Genomic DNA, 20,904 nt, shown 5'->3' on the forward strand with positions numbered 1-20,904 from the left:
CCAGAATTTAAAATCCTGAATCATGACATGACACTAGTGGAATTCAGGTGTTTCTGGTACATGGACTGCTCTCACCCAATGTGAGGTTGAACTGTCGACCTTGTGTACATCCTACTTCACAAATGAGTCTGTCAGATATGCTAAGCCTATAGGCTGAAGATGATGCCCCAACACTGTGGAGAAACCTCAGGTGACTGTCCAGGCAGCTGGCTGTTTCTGTCAACTCACAAATTTTTTAGAATTTTTTTTTTATGCAATGACTATAATCCATCCCAAATTTCCCTTAAAATATATAACTGCAGATGAAAAGTCTATAATTACTTTCCTCAGTGTAGTTAGTCTCCTATTGGCCTGTTGTTTACTTTCATTCTGCCACAGCAGGGACAGCGTGAAGTGAAGTCACACCACTGAAGCCCAAAGAATCATGACTAGGCAGCTCTGGCGATTCCATTTTCAACAAAGCCTGAACAATTTAATAACAGCAGTAGAAAGATACCGGATGTAGCTCACAGTTTTTTCCCTCCACCATTAATTTGGTTGTTTTCTTAGCTTCTTTTCAAAGTTTTCTGTTAAATTTGTGTGTGTGTATTTGTGTGTGTGTGTGTGTGTGTGTGTGTGTGTGTGTGTTTGTGTGTGTGTGTGTGTGTGTGTGTGTGTGTGTGTGTGTGTGTGTACAACTTGTAGGAGTTGGTTCTCTCTTTCCACCATGTGAATCCTAGGGATCAAACTCAGGTGGTCAAGCTTGACAGCAAGTGCCTTTACCCACTGAGCCATCTCCCAAACCTGTTATTCCACTGTTTCTGAATGGACCATAAGATAGATATTAACAGGGATGAAATATTCATTTAGAATCAATTTCCTTCCTTTGTGTCTCCTCAGAGAAAACACTGACATTGCTTGTGAACTTGTTTCTACATAAGCCATTGACAAGTTGGGGTAATGGAGAGGGGCTTAAGAAGACCTTGATTAGAATTGCTGAGCTTCCATTGATGAGCTCAGAGTTGCTTGTAGAAATAAAAAGAACAAAAGAAGAAAACTGGGGAAAGATAAGGAGGGAGAAAAAAAGACCTGCATAGGGAATAAAGTTGTGTGGAGCTTGAGGTAGGGGAGAGATTTGAGTGGCTGGGAAAAGAGAAGGAAGAGGAGGAGAAGAAGGAAAGGGAGAGAATTTTACACTCAAATTGATTATTCATAATATGAGCTGAGTTAAATGTGTCACGAATGCTTTCTCTCTCTCTCTCTCTCTCTCTCTGGAATCTTTCTCAACAGATAAATTCTTTTTCAATTTTCTCCTTCATATTTTGGTTACTGGGTTTTAAGTTACAAAGACATGAGCATGAAGATCAGCTTTATATGGATTATAGTGAGGTAAAATCTAGTTTGCATTGCATTGGTTTAATAGCTCTCTTCACTTTAAAAGGGGGTGATGATTCAAGTAAAACAATGATTTAACAAGCATTTATGAGACAACTAAGGATATTTGAACACTGATTGGACACTTGGTGCTGTAAATATTGGTAATTTTTATCTTAATTTTAACTTAAGTAGGATCGTGGTTAAGACAAAAGTTGTTTAATTTTAAAGATATGTGTTGAAGTGTTTGTGGGTGAAACTCTAGGATATGTGGAGAGGGCAAAGGTAGGTGAGAGAGGATATACATTAAGATTAGCTTTCCACTGAAGTGTGTTGAAGCTAGGTGATTCATGAAGTACCTGGAGATTCATTAGATTATTCTTTTGCTTTCGGATTATGCTTGAAGATTTCCATAATAAAAAGTGAAGAAAAAAGTGGGCGAGCTAATAGCTATTGTTCTTCCTCCTTAGAAAATCAAAATTAATTACTTCTTCTTATGTGGTCCATATTTGCTTTCTACCTGTGGGCTGCCAGTTCTTGACAGGGAATAGTAATCACTACCCTCGATTATTAAAACTTAGACTCAGTGTTTGCTGATATTTGAGTACAGGTGGGATCTTAACTCAAACCAACACTCAAAAGTCTTAATTAGCATCAAGTTTCAAGATAATTCTTCAGTGACAAAAAGATTTCCCTAGTGCATTTGAAATCAGACTTAATGAATACAAAATTGACTTCCATTCTTCCCGGAACTACAGCTGTTGGAGAACTTGAGCTTCAACAGTTTCCTTTGGTGAACTTTCTTCACTTGCTGTGTGTCTCCATCTCACTGCTTTTCTCTTCAAAGGAGAGGAGGCCATCCAGCATAGCCCCACATTAAGGGCAGAAATGGAGGTCACCCATTTCCACTTTGTTTCCCCAGAGAATGCAGATGATGTCGCGGAGCACATTTTAAATCTGGTAAAAGAGTCTCCACCTCTGGATGAAGAAGAGACCAAGATTATTGTTTCTAAAGTAGATGATATTTCCAACTGTGATGAGATAAGTACCAACCTAACCCAGATGATACTCCAAATCATCAGCACGGTGACGGAAAAGCAAAGCGATCCAGCTTCCAATTTGCCTCCAGTAAGCAATAAGTAAGTCAGAATGTTTGGCTCAGAGACATTGTTTCACGAAACTTAGATGTTATTGTGTTACTTCCTCAGCAACCAGGCAGTTATGCTTTGACAAGGTCCAGTGCAGTGAATAGCACTATTTAAATATGAATGAACTCTCAGTGATAATGACTCTTCAAATAAATTCTTATCCAAAACCCAGCCCAAAATCCCTCCGACTGTTGCATGTTTCTATAAAATGTTTTTTTTTTTTTTTTTTGGTTTTTCGAGACAGGGTTTCTCTGTGTAGCTTTGCGCCTTTCCTGGAACTCACTTGGTAGCCCAGGCTGGCCTCGAACTCACAGAGATCCGCCTGGCTCTGCCTCCCGAGTGCTGGGATTATAGGCGTGCGCCACCACCGCCCGGCTTGTATGTTTCTATAAAATGTATCCAACCCACGGAACCCTGAAAAACTTCGGAACTGTTGTGGTTGATACTTTCTACCTCACAGTCAATAACCTACTCTTTTTGTTTTTTCTCCCTGAGAAGTTGAATTATGAATGTCTTATTTTTATTTATTCATTTTATTATATTTTAATTTATTCTTTGAAAATTTTCTATACTTACCCAAAAGAGTTTGATTTCATACACACACACACACACACACACACACACACACACACGTATGTATGTATGTATGTATGTATGTATGTATGTATGTATGTATCTCACTACGCCTTCCAACTCCTCCTAGTGCCCTCTCCCCATTTTATAGGTAGCATTAATTGGACACTAAAAAAGACAACAACTCTTACATGAAGCTCTATCCATATACCCTTTAACCTCTTAAACTATTCTAGTAGAATTGATGAATCCATCTGTAGCATGAATCTTAAAAGTTCTTATTAATAAAATCAAACCTGAGGCCAGTTATTGGGATGAACACTGGAACATCAGAGAGCCAGAACAAGCCACAGCTATCTCACCTTGCCAATCCTCAGCTGATCTTGTCTCCTCAGACTGGAAGCCTCTGAGTCCTCATCCAGAATGGGTCTCAGCTGAATTGCTGCTCAAAAGTCTGAATGCTTAACCAGCCAAATGCTTAACCAGTCAAATGCTTCTAGTTTCTGGTCCCCACACCGTATATACCTTTCTGCTTTCTACCACCACTCCCTGGGATTAAAGGCTTGCTTTCTGGGATTAAAGGCATGATGAGTCACCATGCCTTGCTGTATCCTTGAACACATGGATTTCTGCCTCTGGAATGCTAGGATTAAAGGCGTGTGCTACCACTGCCTATCCTTTATGTTTAATATTGTGGCTGCTCTGTCTCTGACCCCAGATAAGTTTATTAGAATGCATTGTGGGGCATTTATCCACCCCCCCCCACAGTTACCCAGAGTTTTCTTGAGTGTGAGCAGCAGGAAATATTAGATAGAAGGATTTATTACGGAGAATCTTGAGGAGATAGACAGATAGAAAATAAAGGATAGCCTCGAGAGGGCCTGAAACCTATTCCAACGGGCCCCGACTGTCTCTGCCCCAGGGTTTTTATAGAGATGCCAAGGGGTGGGGCAAAAGACCTCCTTCCCCAGCACAGCCAAGTGCAGACCATCTCAGACACCTGCACTCAGGCCCGTGGTCCTAATCATCCTCTATGCGGACCTGCTGGGTAAAGCCACGAGGAACCCAAGAACGGGCTCCCACAATGCACAATATTTGGGGGAATACAATACCACATTAGCTACAAATGGCGCCCAACGTGTTGGCAAGAGTTTCCACCTAAAACCTGAGCAAAAAGATTCTAAAATGGAGCTAAAAACAGTTCCTAGTTGTCTCTTTCAAGTAAGCAGCAGCCTGCCTGTTTGAGCTACTATGGCGGGTTCCTGGCATGTGTGCTCGACCTGCAGTATGGCAGGAATGAGGCCTCTGCAAGTGGCACATTAAGCTGCATGGTGGATTTAGCCTTTGCTAGTACAAAACAAAAAAAGAGGTTTCTGGGCTACACACTGCTCTGATAGAAGCATAGACCCACTATTTCTGAGAGTTGATGGCTCCCAGAGCTGGTGGAAAACATACCACCGCCATGTTGGGAAGCTGAAGTGGGCGGAGCCAGCAGCCACAGCCCCATTTCAGTCTTAGATTGCTGCAGTTTAAAGCAGTAGGTTCAAGGTAATATAAAAAATAAGCCACGTAAAGATGGCTATCACACAGACAATCTGGATTATGTTCTCTTTGATATTTGTAACTGAAGGAAAACATTTGATTGTAAAAGCTGTTGAGTTATGCCAAAATGTATATTTTAAAGGTGCCTTGACTTCAAAATTTGGATGTAAGGATATGTTGCTTTGGAAAGGAGGCTCTGCTTTTGTTTCCACAGAAAGCCAGAGGCTATGGATTTGTTCCAGATTAAGATACATCAGGTTTGACCAGCCAAGACCCCCTGAAAGGTCTCCAATGACACCATGGCCCAGATGATCCAACATCCAGAATGGTTTGAAGGCAACTGACTCAGACAATACAGCCTCATGGACTACTCCATAATCCTAAAATTTTCTTTGTGTCCCCATAAGATACAGCACCCCCCTCCAGCAGGAAGTAGTAAGAGAAGCTACGCCCAAATTCCCAAATATACCAAGCTGGCTTTGGAGATGTGTAAAAGTTAAAACCTTCCTCTTTAAAAAAAAAGAAAAGAAAAGGGGAAGTGCTGTGGGATGGTCTGTATGTCAAATTGCTCTGATTGGTCAATAAATAAAACACTGATTGGCCAGTGGCCAGGCAGGAAGTATAGGCGGGACTAACAGAGAGGAGAATTGAGAGAACAGGAAGGTGGGAGGAGACACTGCCAGCCGCCGCCATGACAAGCAGCGTGTGAAGATGCCGGTAAGCCACGAGCCACGTGGCAAGGTATAGATTTATAGAAATGGATTAATTTAAGATATAAGAACAGTTAGCAAGAAGCCTGCCATGGCCATATAGTTTGTAAGCAATATACATCTCTGTGTTTACTTGGTTGGGTCTGAGCAGCTGTGGGACTGGCAGGTGACTAGTTATATCCATCCATTTCTTCCTCCCCCAGTTCTACTCTCATTTCCCTCTCCTGTCCATCTGCTTGAGCCTCCTATCCAGTCCTCTGCTTCGTCTGTCTGCTGGGCTCCAAAGTCAGAGCTCTTACTAAACAACATCAAGATGACAAGGAAGTAACAAAGTCAAGCTTTGCAGTGAGGCACCTTGAGAGGATGAGGTTTATCAAGGACAAAAAGAGAGCTGTTTGCCTCTGATTCTTTTCAGGATTCTGAGGATAATTGAGCGTGCTGGTCACAAGATGGAGTTTGTGGGGAGAACAGCAAATCTCACTGTGGCCAGACTGGCTTTGGCTGTTCTGCGGGTGGACCACAGGTTTGAAGGTATGGCTTTCAGCATCCACTCCTCTGAAGAAGTCACAACCCCCCAGGTGAGTGCAACTCAGGAAACTGCGAGCCAAGCAACCAAATGCTGTGCCAGATCTTCACCTGTAAAGCAAAAGTGCACCTTTGGAAGCTAGTAACCTGAATGGAAATATTAGAAAACCTAGAGATACCAGGGAAGATTTGTGTATAACCTGTGGTAGGCTAACATCTTAGTTGTACTGGTGACTGTGTAGTGTGCAATGATGTCACAGTTGGCACTGTCACCTGAAATCATCCCAAATATTGGTTGACTGTTGGCTCTCACATAGGAATAACTTACTTTATGTTGGATGTTATACTACAGAGTATTGTTGAAATACATAAGGTAATAGAAAAGTCAAAGAATGTGCCCAAAGACACATAGCCTAACAGCTAGGCTGAAACTCAGACCTATGTTTGGCTGCATTTAAAATCTGGACCCAGATTAGGTAACAGAAGCAAATGACAAATGTTTGATGTGATGTGGATGCTAATTACCCTGATTCATCACACTGTACCCCATAGATAAATGCAACTATTATGATCAATTATAAAAACTCTCAGCCCTTTCCACCATCTAGCAGTACTTCAGTCTCTGCAGGTCATATGCTACTTCAGAGCAATCTGAGGAACCAGATTTTATTTTTACATCTTAAAAATTATAAAATTACATATGGGAAAACATACAAATCCTAAGTTTGTAGTCTCTGAGTTTAGCTAAGACATATGTCCACACTACCCCAAACACTATCAAGATACAGAATACTGACATTTATCCTGAAAGACCCCCATTTTCATCCAGGGGCCACCTTCCTTTTTAATTAGACAGAAAAGGGGAAATGCTGTGGGATAATGCTTTTGTACACTGGTTTAATAAAACACTGATTGGCCAGTAGACAGGCAGGAAGTATAGGCAAGATAAGCAGACAAGGAGAATTCTGGGAAAAGGAAGGCTGAGTCAGGAGACACCAGCCTGCCATCCAGGGAGCAGCATGTAATGGCACACAGGTAAAGCCATGGAACATGTGGCAACATATAGATTAACAGAAATTGGCCGAGTTGAAGTGTGAAACTAGTCAGTAGTAAGCTTGAGCTAATGGCCGAGCAGTTTTAATTAATATAAGCCTCTGTGTGTTTACTTGGGTCTGAGCGGGTGTGGACCTGGTGGGATACAGGAAAACTTTCAGCTACAGCCACCACCATCCTGACATTTTTCTGCCATAATTTGTTCCTTCTCTAGAACTTTATACCTCCAAACAAAATCATGTGGTATATACGTGAATCTCTGGTAGAAGTCTTCTTTCATATATCTTACATTGTTTTAAAATTAATCATTCTGTTTTCCATATTAATCATTCCAAATTAATCATTTTGTTTTTAGTGCTGAATTGATTGCTGATGAATAATATTTTATTGAAGAAACATATCATGTACTTTTTTTAATTCTGCTGTTGCTGCATATTTGGTTGTTTCCAGTTTGCAGATATTACAAATAGTGCTCCCATGAACATTTGCATAAAAGTCTTTGTGTGGACATGTTTTTGTGTGTCTTGGGCAAATCTCAGAAACTGAATAGCTGGCTCATAGGGTATATACTTATATTTGTAAGAAATTCCTGTGTTCTTTTCTCCTGTGGCTAATGATGGGCAGGAAGCTTTCATTTTCATCTTGATTGTACGCATAACTTCATTGTTGACTTAGCTGTCAAAGTCTTTTGTTTATATTTTAATTGGCTTGTAGTTCTTCTTTGCAACTTTCCTATCATTTTCTCAGTGGTGTCTTTTCATAGGCACATGTTTAGAATTTTTTTGACATCTAATTTGTAGTTCTTTTACCTTACTAATAACCATATACGATTTGTTTGGAAAAAAATTGTTGGCATGGGCCCATCATGAAAATGTTCCCTTATGCCTTTTTTTGCTTTATTTAAAAACCCTTTGGTTTTAACTTTTATGCTTAAGAGGAAGAGCCTCTATGAGCTAATTTTCTTTCAAGATATGAGATCACTTTATTACAAATGAATATTTAGTTTTTAAAACAACACCACTTATTAGAAACTTTCCCCTTCCCATTGCTGTTCTTTGTTACCTTTAACCAAAAAAATCAAGTCATAATACATTTAAAAAATAGTTGGGAGGTGGAGAAATCATAAAGCCTCATCCCTAAATAAAAAGCTGCAAGCAATTATTGGCTGCTAAGAGAGGGAGAATCAAGTCTTCTCCAGGGATTATCAAGCCCTGAACACATATATACTAAATGAACTCATCAGGTTGGATTTATAACTGTATATGCATCTACATCTCTCTCTCTCTCTCTCTCTCTCTCTCTCTCTCTCTCTCTCTCTATATATATATATATATATATATATATATATATATATGTGTGTGTGTGTGTGTGTGTGTGTGTGTCTAACAATAATGATTTAAGAATAAGAGGTCACCAGGCGGTGGTGGAGCACACCTTTAATCCCAGCACTCGGGAGGCAGAGGCAGGCGGATCTCTGTGAGTTCGAGGCCAGCCTGGTCTCCAAAGCGAGTTCCAGGAAAGGCACAAAGCTACACAGAGAAAACCTGTCTCGAAAAACCAAAAAAAAAAAAAAAAAAAGAAAAAAGAATAAGAGGTCATGAATTCGAAAAGGAGTAGAGGGAACATGGGAGTAATTGGAGGAAGGAGATGGAGGGGTATATGATATAAATACAGTACTCATACATGAAATTCTAAATAAATAATTAAGACAAAAGAGTTGGGGAAATAAGCCTATTTCTAGGCTTTCTGTGTTGTTACATTTATTTCTTTTTTAAAAAATAAATCCCTGTTTTATTACCATGCTGTATTGGTACCTATACTCCTGTGTGAGTGTGTTTGTGTAGTATGTATGTGTGTGCACATGTGTGCATATGTACACCTGTGTACACATGTGCACAGGCCAGAGGATGCTGTCAGGCATCTTGATCTGTCACTCTCTGCCTTATCCCCTTGAGATAGGGTCTCTCATTGAACATGAAGCTTGTTTTTAAGGCTAGATCCTCTTGGCTATCTCCTTATGCCCCTGGTACCTGCAGTGTGAAAGAAAGTTAGGTATGAGCCCTTTGCCTTAAAAAAAAGATTGTTACTGTAAGCCTTTTCTAAATCTATATGAATTTTTACATCTGCCTGAAAATCTACGCAAAAAAAAAAAAAATGGTATTGTGATTGGGATTGAAACTATTGACAATTTTCGAGTAATTTAGTCCTTAGCCATATTGAGTCTTTTAATCTATAGACATTTACTTAGTTCTCTAGTTTGTCTCAGCAGTTTCATAGTTTTCTGTGGAGAGCTGATATGTTTGTTAATCAATATTTTTGCAGTGCTGGGTATCAAACCACTAACCTTGCGCATAGTAGACAAATGCTCTACCATTGAGCTACAGCCCCAGACCTCAGTTTTTGAAATGAAATCTTGGTTTATAGATCAGGCTGGCCTTGAACTCACTATGTGTCCCAGGTTGGCTTCAAACTCACAGTCCTCTTATCTCTGATGCCAAGTTGCTGTTATTTAATAGGCTTGTGCCATAACACCTGGCTGTGTTTCAATGAGTTTATTCCTGAGTATCTTATTTCTATGATGTTTTTGCAAATGGAATATTTTAAAATTCCAATTATTTTATGCTAATATATTAAATTCAATTGATTAAATATAAAGTATATAATATGAGTTGACTGACCAACCCTAATCCTAAATTCCAAAATGCAAAATATTTTATATTTTGGGATTTTGAGGATTTCCAATTTCAGATTTTTGGATTAGGAATTATGCAAGCAGTAAGTAGAGGTTACACAAATGTTTCATAATCCAAATCTACAAAATCTGAAACACTTATGGTTCAAGTATTTTTGACAAATGATATTCAACCTGTGTACATCATTTGTGTAACATGTACATCCAGTGGATTCCCTTACTAGTTTTAGTTATTTTATAGATTATCTGACAATAGACTTTTGTGTCTTCCTTAGTGATTTTTCTCTTTCTGAGTGTGAATGTGTGTGGTACATGTTTGTTGTGTGTGTGTGTGTGTGTGTGTGTGTGTGTGTGTGTGTGTGTGTGTGTATGTGTGTGTGTGTATTTGCATGAACAGAGTCCAGAGGAGAAAATTGGGTGTCCTGCTCTGTCACTAGCTGTGGGATGGTCTTTCTGTATGCTGTGAATATGTGTTGCTACTATTGGTTAATAAAGAAGCTGTTTTGGCCTATGGCAACACAAGATACAGCCAGGTGGGAAATCCAAGAGAAGAAAGAAAGTGAGAGAAAGGTGGGGTCAGGGGAAACACTACAAGCTGCCAGGGGAGCAAGATGTAATAGAACACAGGTAAAGCCACGAGACATGTGGCGATACATAGATGAACAGAAATGGGTTATTTTAAGATGTAAGAGCTAGCTAGCAATAAGCCTGAGCCATAGACCAAATAGTTTGTAATTAATATTAAGCCTCTGAGTGATTATTTTATAAAAATGGCTGCTGCTTGGTTGGGACTGGGCAGGACTGAGAAACTTCAGTCTACAGTCACTTCCTACCCTGCTACCTTACCACAGAGCCTTTCACTGAGCCTGAACTTCATATGGTGGTCCCAGCAATCCCCACTCTTCTTAGTGCTAGGGCTACAGGTGTGCACACTATGGTTGATTTTTTACTCTGTTGCCATGCTTGTGTAACAAGCACTTGTACTTCCTCAGCTATCTCTCTACCTCCCCTTTTATTCCTTTCATTAGCCTTTTATTTTGAGTTAGTGTGTGTGTATTTATGTTTGTAGGTGCAGTTGTCTGTGCATGTATGTGTGGAAGTCAGAGGTCAGCACTGGGACTCTTCCTTCATCACTCTCTACCTTATTCATGTATGTGTGTATGTATGTATGTATGTATGTATGTATGTATGTATGTATGTATGTATGTATATATGTATTTATTGAGACAGAGTCTCTTCCTGAACCTGGAGCTCACTGCTTTGGCTAATGACTGGTCAGTGAAAGTTCAGAGTCTTCTTGTCTTTGCTCTTCAGTAGTGGGGTTACAGACATGTAATGTACTCTCCAGCTTTCAATACCTGGATCCTGAGGGTCTAGACTCAGATCCTCATGCTTGCACACCATGCATCTTATTAGCAAAGAGATTTTCCACAGCCTTTATTAGCCTTATTTTGATGTCTACTGTTTCTAATAAGGTGTTCAAGGGATATGGTTGTAGTGGTGTCTTGTCTTATCCTTGACACTAAATGGCAAGTATTCATTGGTTTACTGTTGCTATTAGGCTAACCATGGTCTTTGCTTTCAGGCCCCTCCCCTTTGATTTTGATTGAGGATGTTATGGCTCTTTCTTTTCTTTTCCTGAACTGAGATTTTATTCTGTTGCCCAGGCTGATCTTGAGTTCCTGAGTTCAAGCCATCCTTCTTCGTTAGCCTCCTAAGTAGCTGGAACTAGGCACGCCCATCCACACCCATCTAGAGGTTACCAATTTGCTGAAAATTTGTTATGAGTTTTGTCAAATGATTTTTTTGTATCTCTTGAAATAATATTTTTTTTCATTTTTATTTAATATGAATTATACTAGTTTAAAAATATTAACCCAATGTTATATTCCTAGAAGAAACTATATTGGCCATGGTATATTACCATTTTTATTTTACAATTTTTGTTTGCGTGTGTGAGTGTGGGTGTGTATGCACGTGTCTGTATGGGGAAGGCTTTATATGCTCATGAGGAGGCCAGAGCACACTGGGTGTCCTGTTCTGTCACACAGCCTTACTCATTTGAGACACGGTCTCTCACTGAACCCGGAGTTAAGCTGGCTTAAAGCCATCCCTCAGTGATCGTCTTGGTAGTACTGCATCCATGGCACTGGACTCAGACTTTTCCTCGTGCTGGATCTGAACTCGGCTCCTTATGCTCGTACAGCATGCACTCTTACCAAGTGAACTCTCTCTCCAGCACTTAGGGTTACTTTTCACATTGCTATTTTCAATGTGCTTATATTTTAAATCATTTGTCACTTAACGTTTATAGAACAGATTGCTCTTCAATTTTCAACTGCTCTGGGCTTCAGATTCAGAGTTTCCTAACTCTCTAATTTCTACCTTCAGAAAGTGTTTCGGTAAGTGGTGCTATTTCTTCATTAAAGGTTTGATGGGAACTTTTTGACATCTGCCTTAATTCATTTAATAGATAAAGTGCCATTAAGAATTTTTATTCATTTTGCGTCTGTTTTGGTTAGTTACGTTTATCCTAGAATTTATATTCTCTCTCCCTCTATATCTCCATCTCCCTCCCTCCCTGCCTCTCTCCACCTCCCTCCCCTTCACACCTCTCTCTCTCTCTCTCTCTCTCTCTCTCTCTCTCTCTCTCTCTCTCTCTCTCTCTCTCTCCTTCCATCTCTGTCTCTCTGTCTCCAACCCTCTCCAAACTTTGGAGAATAAATTGTAAAATCCACTCTTATCTTTGGAGAATAAAACATAAAATACGAAAGGGAGCCTTTACTAGGACTGTGTTCTGTTGACTAGTTTTGGTCCCTGACTTTGGCTACAGTGATAAAAATCACCTTTATTCCTCGTTTTCTTGGTCTTTTTTCCTGGTCAGTGTGCCTAGACACGTTTCAATTTTGTCAGTCCTTCCCAAGAGCAAACTTTTGACCTTATTACTTTTCTCTGTTTTCCATTTTCTACTTTATTGATATCTGACGTCTTATGTTTATTTTCTTTTTTAAAGATTTATTTATTTATTTGTTTATATGAGTGCTCTAGCTGCATGTGTGCCTGCAGGCCAGAAGAAGATACCAGATCTCACTGCAGATGGTTGGGAACGACCATGTGGTTGCAGGGAATTGAACTCAGGACCCCTGGAAGAGCAGACAGTTCTCTTAATCTCTGAGCCATCTCTCCAGCCCTGTTATATGTTTATTATTTCCATTCGTAAACTTCCTTTGGGATGATTTTTCCATCTTTGTCTAGTTTCTTAGTGTGAAGCCACAGACTACGTGCTTTAGATCCCTTCCAGTCTGTGTAATCATAAATGCTATAAATATGTAATCATAAAGGCTATAAATATGTAAATGCTGCTTTAGCTAAAATACTCATATCTTTAAGATGTTTTCCATATTTGTCAGTTCAAAATATTTTTCACTTTCTTCTTTAATGTCTAGATTACTTAGATGTGAGTTTAGATCCCAAATATTTAGAGACATCAAAGATATTATTATTTATGATTTGTTTTATTTTGGCCAAAGAATGCACTTGGTATGGTTTTGTTTAGTCTAGTTTTATGAGATAGGGTCTTATGTAGCCCAAGATCACTTTCAACTCAACTCAAAAAGCAGCTGAGGATGACCTTGAACTTCTGATCTTTCTGTATCTATCTCCTAAGTACTGAGCTGATAGCCATGAGTTGCCATACCTGATTTAACTTGGATGTTTTTAACCCATTTAAATATATTGGAACTTGTCTTTTGATCCTGAGTAATTGGGTACAGATTTTATGTACATGAAAAAAGTGTAAATTTTATAGTTCTTAGGTATATTGTAGCATAAATATTAATAAGGTCAAAGTGGTTGAGAGTATTCAGATCATCTATGTGTTTACTAATCTTTTTCTTAGTTATTTTCTATTTGAGAGGACTATTAAAATCTCCAATTTTGTAAAACTATTTCTTCCTTTAATTCTTTTAAATTTTGACATATTTATTTCATATACATTTATGTTGTTGGGTTTTCCTAATGCCATCCTTAATCATAACTTACTTATGATTCTAAAGTACCTCTATCTTTGATGTGTTTCTTTGAGACAGGGTTTCTCTATGGAGCCAGGACTGGCTTTGGATTGGCTATGTGGCCCTGGCTGGACTGCAGCCAGTGAGGCAGCAATCTCTACTTGCTGTGTGCTGGGATTATATGTGTGTGCCACCATGCCTGGCACTCTCATCTTCCTCACAACCTTCTTAGGACACATGTGTATGAACACGATCATGTGTGTGCCCACTGTTTTCTTCATATCTAAAGTACAATACTTGTAGAAAGCATACAGTTCGTGTTTGACCTTTTTATCAATGCTGGAGATTTCTGCCTTTTACGTGTAGTCCTTTAATGTTTAATATAATCACTGACACGATTAAACTTTAAGCTTAAAACTGTTGATGTTATGCACTTTTCTATACGTTTGGCTCTTATTCTGCCGTCTTCCTTTTTGTTATCTTTTATTTTACTTTTAAAATATTTATTATATTTCACTTTAATTTTTATTAGTATTTACTCTTTTTTCTGTTTTTTTGTTTTGGATTTTTTTTTGAGACAGGGTCTCTCTGTGTAGTTTTGGTGCCTATCATGGATCTCACTCTGTAGACCAGGCTGGTCTCAAACTCACAGGGATCCTCCTGGCTCTGCCTCCCGAGTGCTGGGATTAAAGGTGTGCGCCACCACCGCCCGGCATATTTACTCTTTATATTATGTTAAATAAGCAAATAGTAGTTTTACAAAAGAATTGCCTTTGTTTAGGACATTTTCATGCAGTGGATTTTGATCATGTCTCTACCCACCCCCTTGTTGCACTGCTTCTCTTCTTCTATAGGTTCCTCACCCCCTTGGACAGTCTCCTATATACTCTCAGTCCTTTTTAAAGTTAATAGACTCTGCAGAATGAAAACATGCAACATTTGCATTTCTGAATCTGACTTATTTCACTTAACATGACAATCTCCAGTTACACTCATTTCCCTGGGACATATTTCATTCTTCTTCATGACTGAATAATATTTTATTGGGCACATATAACTACAATTTTAATCCATTTATATGTCAGTGGTTACCTCAGCTGATTCAATATCTTTGCTATTGTGAATAGTATCACAATAAATATGGGTGTACAGATATCTGTCCTACATGTGACTTTGATTCTTTTGGGTATATACTCAGGGATGGGATAGATAGATAATACGGCTGTACTATTTTGGTTTCTGATGAAACTTCCATACTGATGTCCAGAGGAGCTGAACTATGTTACATTTCTACCAGCAGCATATACCTTTCTATCACATTGTCTTAGGGTTTCTATTGCTCTGATTAACCACCATGACCAAAAGCAGGTTAGGGAGGAAGGGATTTCTTTGGCTTATACTTCCATATTGTAGTCCAACATTGAAGCAAGTCAGGACAGGAACTCAAACAGGGCAGGAACCTGGAGACAGGAGCTGATGCAGAGACCATGGAAGGGTGCTGCTACTGGCTTGCTTCCCATGACTTGCTCAGCCTTCTTTCTTTCTTTTTTTATTGGAAAACAATTTTTTATTATTTTCAATTTTTCCTTTCCTTTTACATACCAACACCTGTTCCGCCTCCCTCCCCTTTTCCTGTTCCCCCGCTCCCTGCGCCGCCTACCCCCATCCCATCTCATCCCCTCCTCATAGAGGGTAAGGCCTCCCTTGGGTAGTAAACAAGGCTGTCAGCCTGCTTTCTTATAGAACCCAGTACCACCAGCCCAGGGATGGCACCAGCACATTGGGCTGGGCCCTCCCGCATTGATCACTAAATGAGAAAATGCCCTACAGGTTGGTGTACAGCCCCATCTTATGACACATGTTCTTGATTGAAGTCTCCTCCTCTCAGATGACTTTAGCTTGTATCAAGTTGACATGAAACTATCCAAACACACATCTTACACAATTTTCTTAATGTTTGCTTTAGAGATTAAAATATACAACTTAATACTTTCATAGTCTAGTTAGAGTTAATATTGGCTGCTTCACAAAAAAGTAGGAATTTTAAACCATAAATACCTACTTAATATTCCCTGTTCTCTATTTTCTAATTTTCATATGTGGGTTTTTTTTTATTTTAGAATTTTTTTATTCATTTTACGTACCAACCATAGATCCCCCTCTCATCCCTCCTTCCGCTCCCCCAGCATTGTCCTCCCTCACCCCACCACTCAACCCCCATCTCCCTCCTCCAAAAGGGTAAGGGCTCCCATAGGGAGTCAGCAAAACCTGGTACACTCAGTTGAGGCAGGACCAAGCCCCTCCCCACTGCATCAAGGGTGAACAAGGTGTCTGACCATAGGTAATGGGATCCAGAAAGCCAGCTCATGCACCAGGGATAGATCCTGATCCCACTGCCAGGGGCCCTCAAACAGACCAAGCTACACAACTGTCTCCCGTATGCAGAGGGCCTAGTCAGGTCCCATGCAGGTTCCACAGCTGTCGGTCTAAGGTTCGTGAGTTCCTATAAGCTTGGTTCAGTTGTCTCTGTAGATTTCCCCATCATGATCTTGACCCCCTCCCCCCTTGCTCATAGAATCCCTCTTCCCTCTCTTCTACTGGGCTCCCAGAGCTTGGCCTGGTGCTTGGCTGTGGATCTCTGCATCATCTCCCATCAGTTACTGGATGGAGGCTTTATGATAACAGTTAAGGTAGTCACCAATCTGATTACAGGAGAAGGCCAGCTCAGGCACCCTCTCCACTGTTGCTAGTTGTCTAAGCTGGGGTCATCCTTGTGGATTCCTGGAACTTCCCTGGCACCAAGTTCTCCCTAACCCCATAACAGCTCCCTTCATCAAGATATCTCTTTCATTGCTCTGTTGGTTATTTTTTTTAACCAAGGAAGACTATAGACTTTACAAGAGAATTTCATGATTATTTGTTTATTTATTTATTTGAGTTTTTTGAGACAGGTTCACATTATATAGCCCTGGTTGCCCTGGAACTCACTATGTGGCCTGGGCTGGCCTTGAACTAATAGAAATCTACCTGCCTCTGCCTCCCAAGTTCTGGAATTAAGAGCATCTGCAACTATGCTAAAGAAGTTGAGAGAAAGGGTTTCCCCCCATTCCCCGGGTACTTATTGGACTTCCATCTAGCATCATTTGACTTCAGCTTCACAAACCTCACTGAGCCTTTCTCATAGTCCAGGCAGGTCTTGTGATGAATTGTCTGAGTTTTAATTTTTCTGAAAACGTCTTTCTTTTATTTGTTAAAGGATATTTGACATCCCCCCATCATGTTTTGAAAATCTTTTACTCTTTTCTGGTCTTAACTTTCTTCTGGTGAGAAATCAGTATCATTTGAATTTTTTCTGTATGAGATGTGGAATATATCATTTCTACCTATTGACTTTTAATATTTTCTTTGATTTTTCTGAAGTTTGATTATTATGTGTCTTAGTGTGTCTTTCTTTGTATTTATCCTGTTGGAATTTGCTGAGTTTCGTGAATTCATAATTTATTATTTCTTCAGATCTTGTTTCTTCACCACGTTGTCTGTCCATTGAGACTCCAATTGCTTGTATGTGTGACCTTTTAATACTGCTTCAAAATCCTTGAGATTCTGTTCAGTTTTTTGTTGTTGTTTTGTTTTTTCAAGACAGGGTTTCTCTGTGTAGCTCTGGCTTTCTTGGAACTCGCTCTGTAGACCAGGCTGGCCTTGAACTTACAGGGATCTGCCTGCCTTTGCCTCCCAGGCGCTGGGATCAAAGGTGTGCGCCGCCAGCACACGGCTTCTCTTCATCTTTTAAATTATTTTATTATCTCTTTCCTGATGGGATAATTTATATTCATGTATCTTATAATTCAGTGGCATTTGTTATTGTCATGTAATTGTTGAACTCATCTAGTACAACCAAAATATTCCAACAGTCATCGTAGAATTTTCTTTCCCTCCTCTGTATCCTTCTTATTCTTATTGTTTTGTTGTTTCTACTTTTCTAGTGTTATTCATTCTTTTTGCATTAATTGAAAGTACATTTTATTTTAAATACCCAAGCACATCTGTACATGAGACTTTAAAATCATTGTCTGTTAATTTTATTTTTGGTTGTGGGCCTAGCCCTTAACAAATCTCTCCAGCTCTGTCTGTTAATTTTAGTGTCTGGGTCCACTCAAGATTGCTCTCCTCCAATTGTCTTTGTATTTGTAAGTGGATCATATGCAGTCTTTCTCTATACATTCAGAAAATTTGGATTACATTCTGGACATTGTGAATTTTCTTATGTGGAAATTCATTTCTAATATATTTCTCTGAAAGCTATTGATTTGGTTATAATGAGCGATTACATTGTCTGGAATCAAAGTAAACTCCATGTCTTGGGTGGCAGTTCAAATCTCAGTTGAGTCCCTTGTTCTTTATTTGAAGTTTGTCCTATGCATATATGACTCAGAGACCAGGAACATAATCTGTGCAGAGTTTAAAAGCTCTCTCCATCCCAGATGTTTCCCATCCTGTCCTTCCAATGGTTGTAGTTCTCTCAATCCTTTGCTTCTGATTCTTCCCACTAAGAATAAGTAGATTTCTCTAGAAGCATTTTCAGATGCCCTTCAAAGCATCAGCTGAACAGCTGAAAAACAGGTGGTTCACCTTGTGCTTTTACCCTTTTCTGAGTGCTTCCTCTGATCCAGAATCTATCTGCCAGTGCTCATTTTCCTGGGCTTTCAAATGACCGTTAGTTTATATAGCTGGTAGATGCAGGAAACTCCTCATCCATTAAGAGCTATTTAGCTATACTAGAAGCAGGTGTTGACCTTCCTGTTTACATATGGAGTCTCCATTATAAACATCAGTGGATAAACAGACCATCAGCCCTAGTCACATTGTTGGTACCAAATTACCTATATGCTGAAGCTAAATCATGGCCTGTAAGGTCATCAGCTGAGCATGGGTCATCTGTGCTAGAAAGTCCATATGAGTTTTACGTTCAAGTCATTCTACAAACATTATACACTGCCATACATACCTCCCTTACTCTATACCTGACTAGGTTACAGCTCACTGAGCAACACCATGGATAATAGGAAAAATACGGGATTAAATTACACGTTTTCGTTCCGTTACCCCTTGGCTTTATGATCTCTGGATAAGTCTTTTAACTTCCCTGAGACTCTGTTTACTAATATCCTACTACAACATACTGCTCAAATTTGACAAAGATATTAAATAAGAGAATGCATGTAAGGTGCCCATACACCCATTTTTGCCTGAAAGACTAAGGTTTATGATTGTGGTCCAAGTGTAATTTTTAATAAAGTCTATTTTCATTCTCAAAAATGGTCTAGTATGTACTAAATACTATTTATTACAAATGAAACCAGCATATCCTTCTAACCATGAATCTCTAGCAGAATTGCTAAAGGCTAATGCCTTACTTCCCTGGCTTACTTTTAGTGAAAGCATTCTCAATGGACTGTGCGGCAGGTGCCTTATACTACTGCGTGGTTTGTTGTTGTTTTTGCTTTCAGAACTGTATGGGAAAAGGTAGCCTGATGTCTCAACTCACCTTTATTTCTGAACATTGGGGCAAATCACCTAAGTTGTTATTTTTCTTTTCACCATGTGTGTGGACTTAGGTGAAAGGGAAAGAACCTTGGAAGAAAAAGTGTGTGTGTGTGTGCAAGTATTTGTGTGCGTGTGCATGTGTGTGTGTATTTGTGTGTATGTGCACGTGTGCACATGTTTGTGAGTATGTATGTATTTGCGTGTGTGCATGTGTTTATGTGCATGCATGTATTTTTGTGTGCACGTTTGTGTATATGTGTGTATTTGTGTGTGCATGTGTTTGTGTGTATATGTGTATTTGTGTGTGTGTGTGTGTGTGTGTGTGTGTGTGTGTGTGTGTAGAAAGGGTGTGGTAGGTAGCTCATGGAACCAGGCCCCACCCCTCAGCTTTAGCCCACTGTGGGAACTCTGAATTGGTTGGGATGGGAGGACTAGAGGATGTGACTACGATGGGTGAAGCCTCCAGCTTTTATTTTCTGATATTTTCTGGCAGATTTTCCTTGGCGGTATCCCTCTAAGGAGGGTTCTGGCTTCCATATATTTGCCTCAATCACTGAGGGAAAAAGTTCCTCTTAATGGATTACAAACCATCTTGTTTAATTTTTTTGGCCAAACCTCACTCTTTAAGGTAAGTTCTTGCCTCTGGTAACTGTCATGAACTGACATGGTGACTCACTGTAATTATGAACTCCTGCTATTTTCATGATGTTCTGTTTATTTTAGAATATGCTCTGATTGATTCTACAAGTCTTTCAGCACAACCCCTCGCCCTCCACATGAATCAACATCTACTTTAATGATGTTTTACATTTTTGAATTTTCACAGTTCCTAAGCTTTGGATGGGACCTTAAGGGTTATCTGGTGACCGAATAGGAGCCTTAAGATATTTCAAAGCAAGAAAAGAACAGCATGTTCTCCTGATGAGATTGCTTTTCAGCTTATTAATATTCCCTCCTCCATCTTTCATGGCTCCTAGCTCTGAGTGATCTAAACCTCACCTTAAGCTAGAGGCAATGAAAAGTGGTGAGGCATGGTCTCGGGGACCAGATGCTAGGATTTGAAGCTGACATTGCTGTCTTCTACCTGTGTGATTCCTGGCAAGTGATTCAACCTCTGCGTGCCATAGTTTCTTGCAATGTGAAACAGTGTAGGAACAGGGCCTTCTGGACCTGTTAAAGGACTGAAGGAGTTAATATCTGTAAAGTGCTTCCACTATTGCCTGGCACATCCTGAGCACTGAGTAAATGTTGGCATTGCTGTTGTTATTGCAGGATTGGTTCTCTGCCTATGACCACTCTAGCTCATCGTGCTGTTGAGATGACAGCAACCAGAGCTGGCTTAAGGGTTATGACAGGGATCACTATTAATTTGAATGCTCTCATCATGCACCTCTGGCTGGCCTGGAACTTTCTGTGTACACCTGTAGACCAAGATGTCAGAGATCATACAGCTTCTGCCTCCTGAGTTCTGGGATTAAAGGCACGTGCCACCATACCCAGCTTTAGTTGTTACTATTTATGCTTACTACCTCATTTACTTCTTATGGGAAACCGAGGCTCAGCAAAATAGTTTTGCCCAAGGTCACACAGTGATGAAGTGGTATAGTTAGCAATCAAATTCAGGCTGTCTAATGCCAAAGTTCCAACATTTGTTTTTCCTTTCTTTACCCTGTGTGTGTGTGTGTGTGTGTGTGTGTGTGTGTGTGTGTGTGTATGTGTGTGTGTGTGTTCATGTACGTGTGTATGTATATATG

The 20,904-nt window shown here is 39.7% G+C and overlaps 1 protein-coding gene across 1 annotated transcript in view; it reads left to right on the forward strand.

Annotated features, from left to right (window-relative positions):
• Positions 1–20,904, forward strand: part of Adgrg4 (adhesion G protein-coupled receptor G4) — a 109,860-nt gene that overhangs the window by 64,009 nt on the left and 24,947 nt on the right. The window contains exons 11-13 of the mRNA XM_052747287.1: positions 2,276–2,492; positions 5,742–5,904; positions 19,644–19,778. Coding sequence (XP_052603247.1) covers positions 2,276–2,492; positions 5,742–5,904; positions 19,644–19,778 — 515 coding nt within the window. The remainder of the gene's footprint in view (positions 1–2,275; positions 2,493–5,741; positions 5,905–19,643; positions 19,779–20,904) is intronic.

The sequence above is a fragment of the Peromyscus californicus genome, unplaced genomic scaffold (assembly GCF_007827085.1).
Source record: "Peromyscus californicus insignis strain IS unplaced genomic scaffold, ASM782708v3 Scaffold_10__1_contigs__length_136768540, whole genome shotgun sequence".
Taxonomy (NCBI): domain Eukaryota; kingdom Metazoa; phylum Chordata; class Mammalia; order Rodentia; family Cricetidae; genus Peromyscus; species Peromyscus californicus.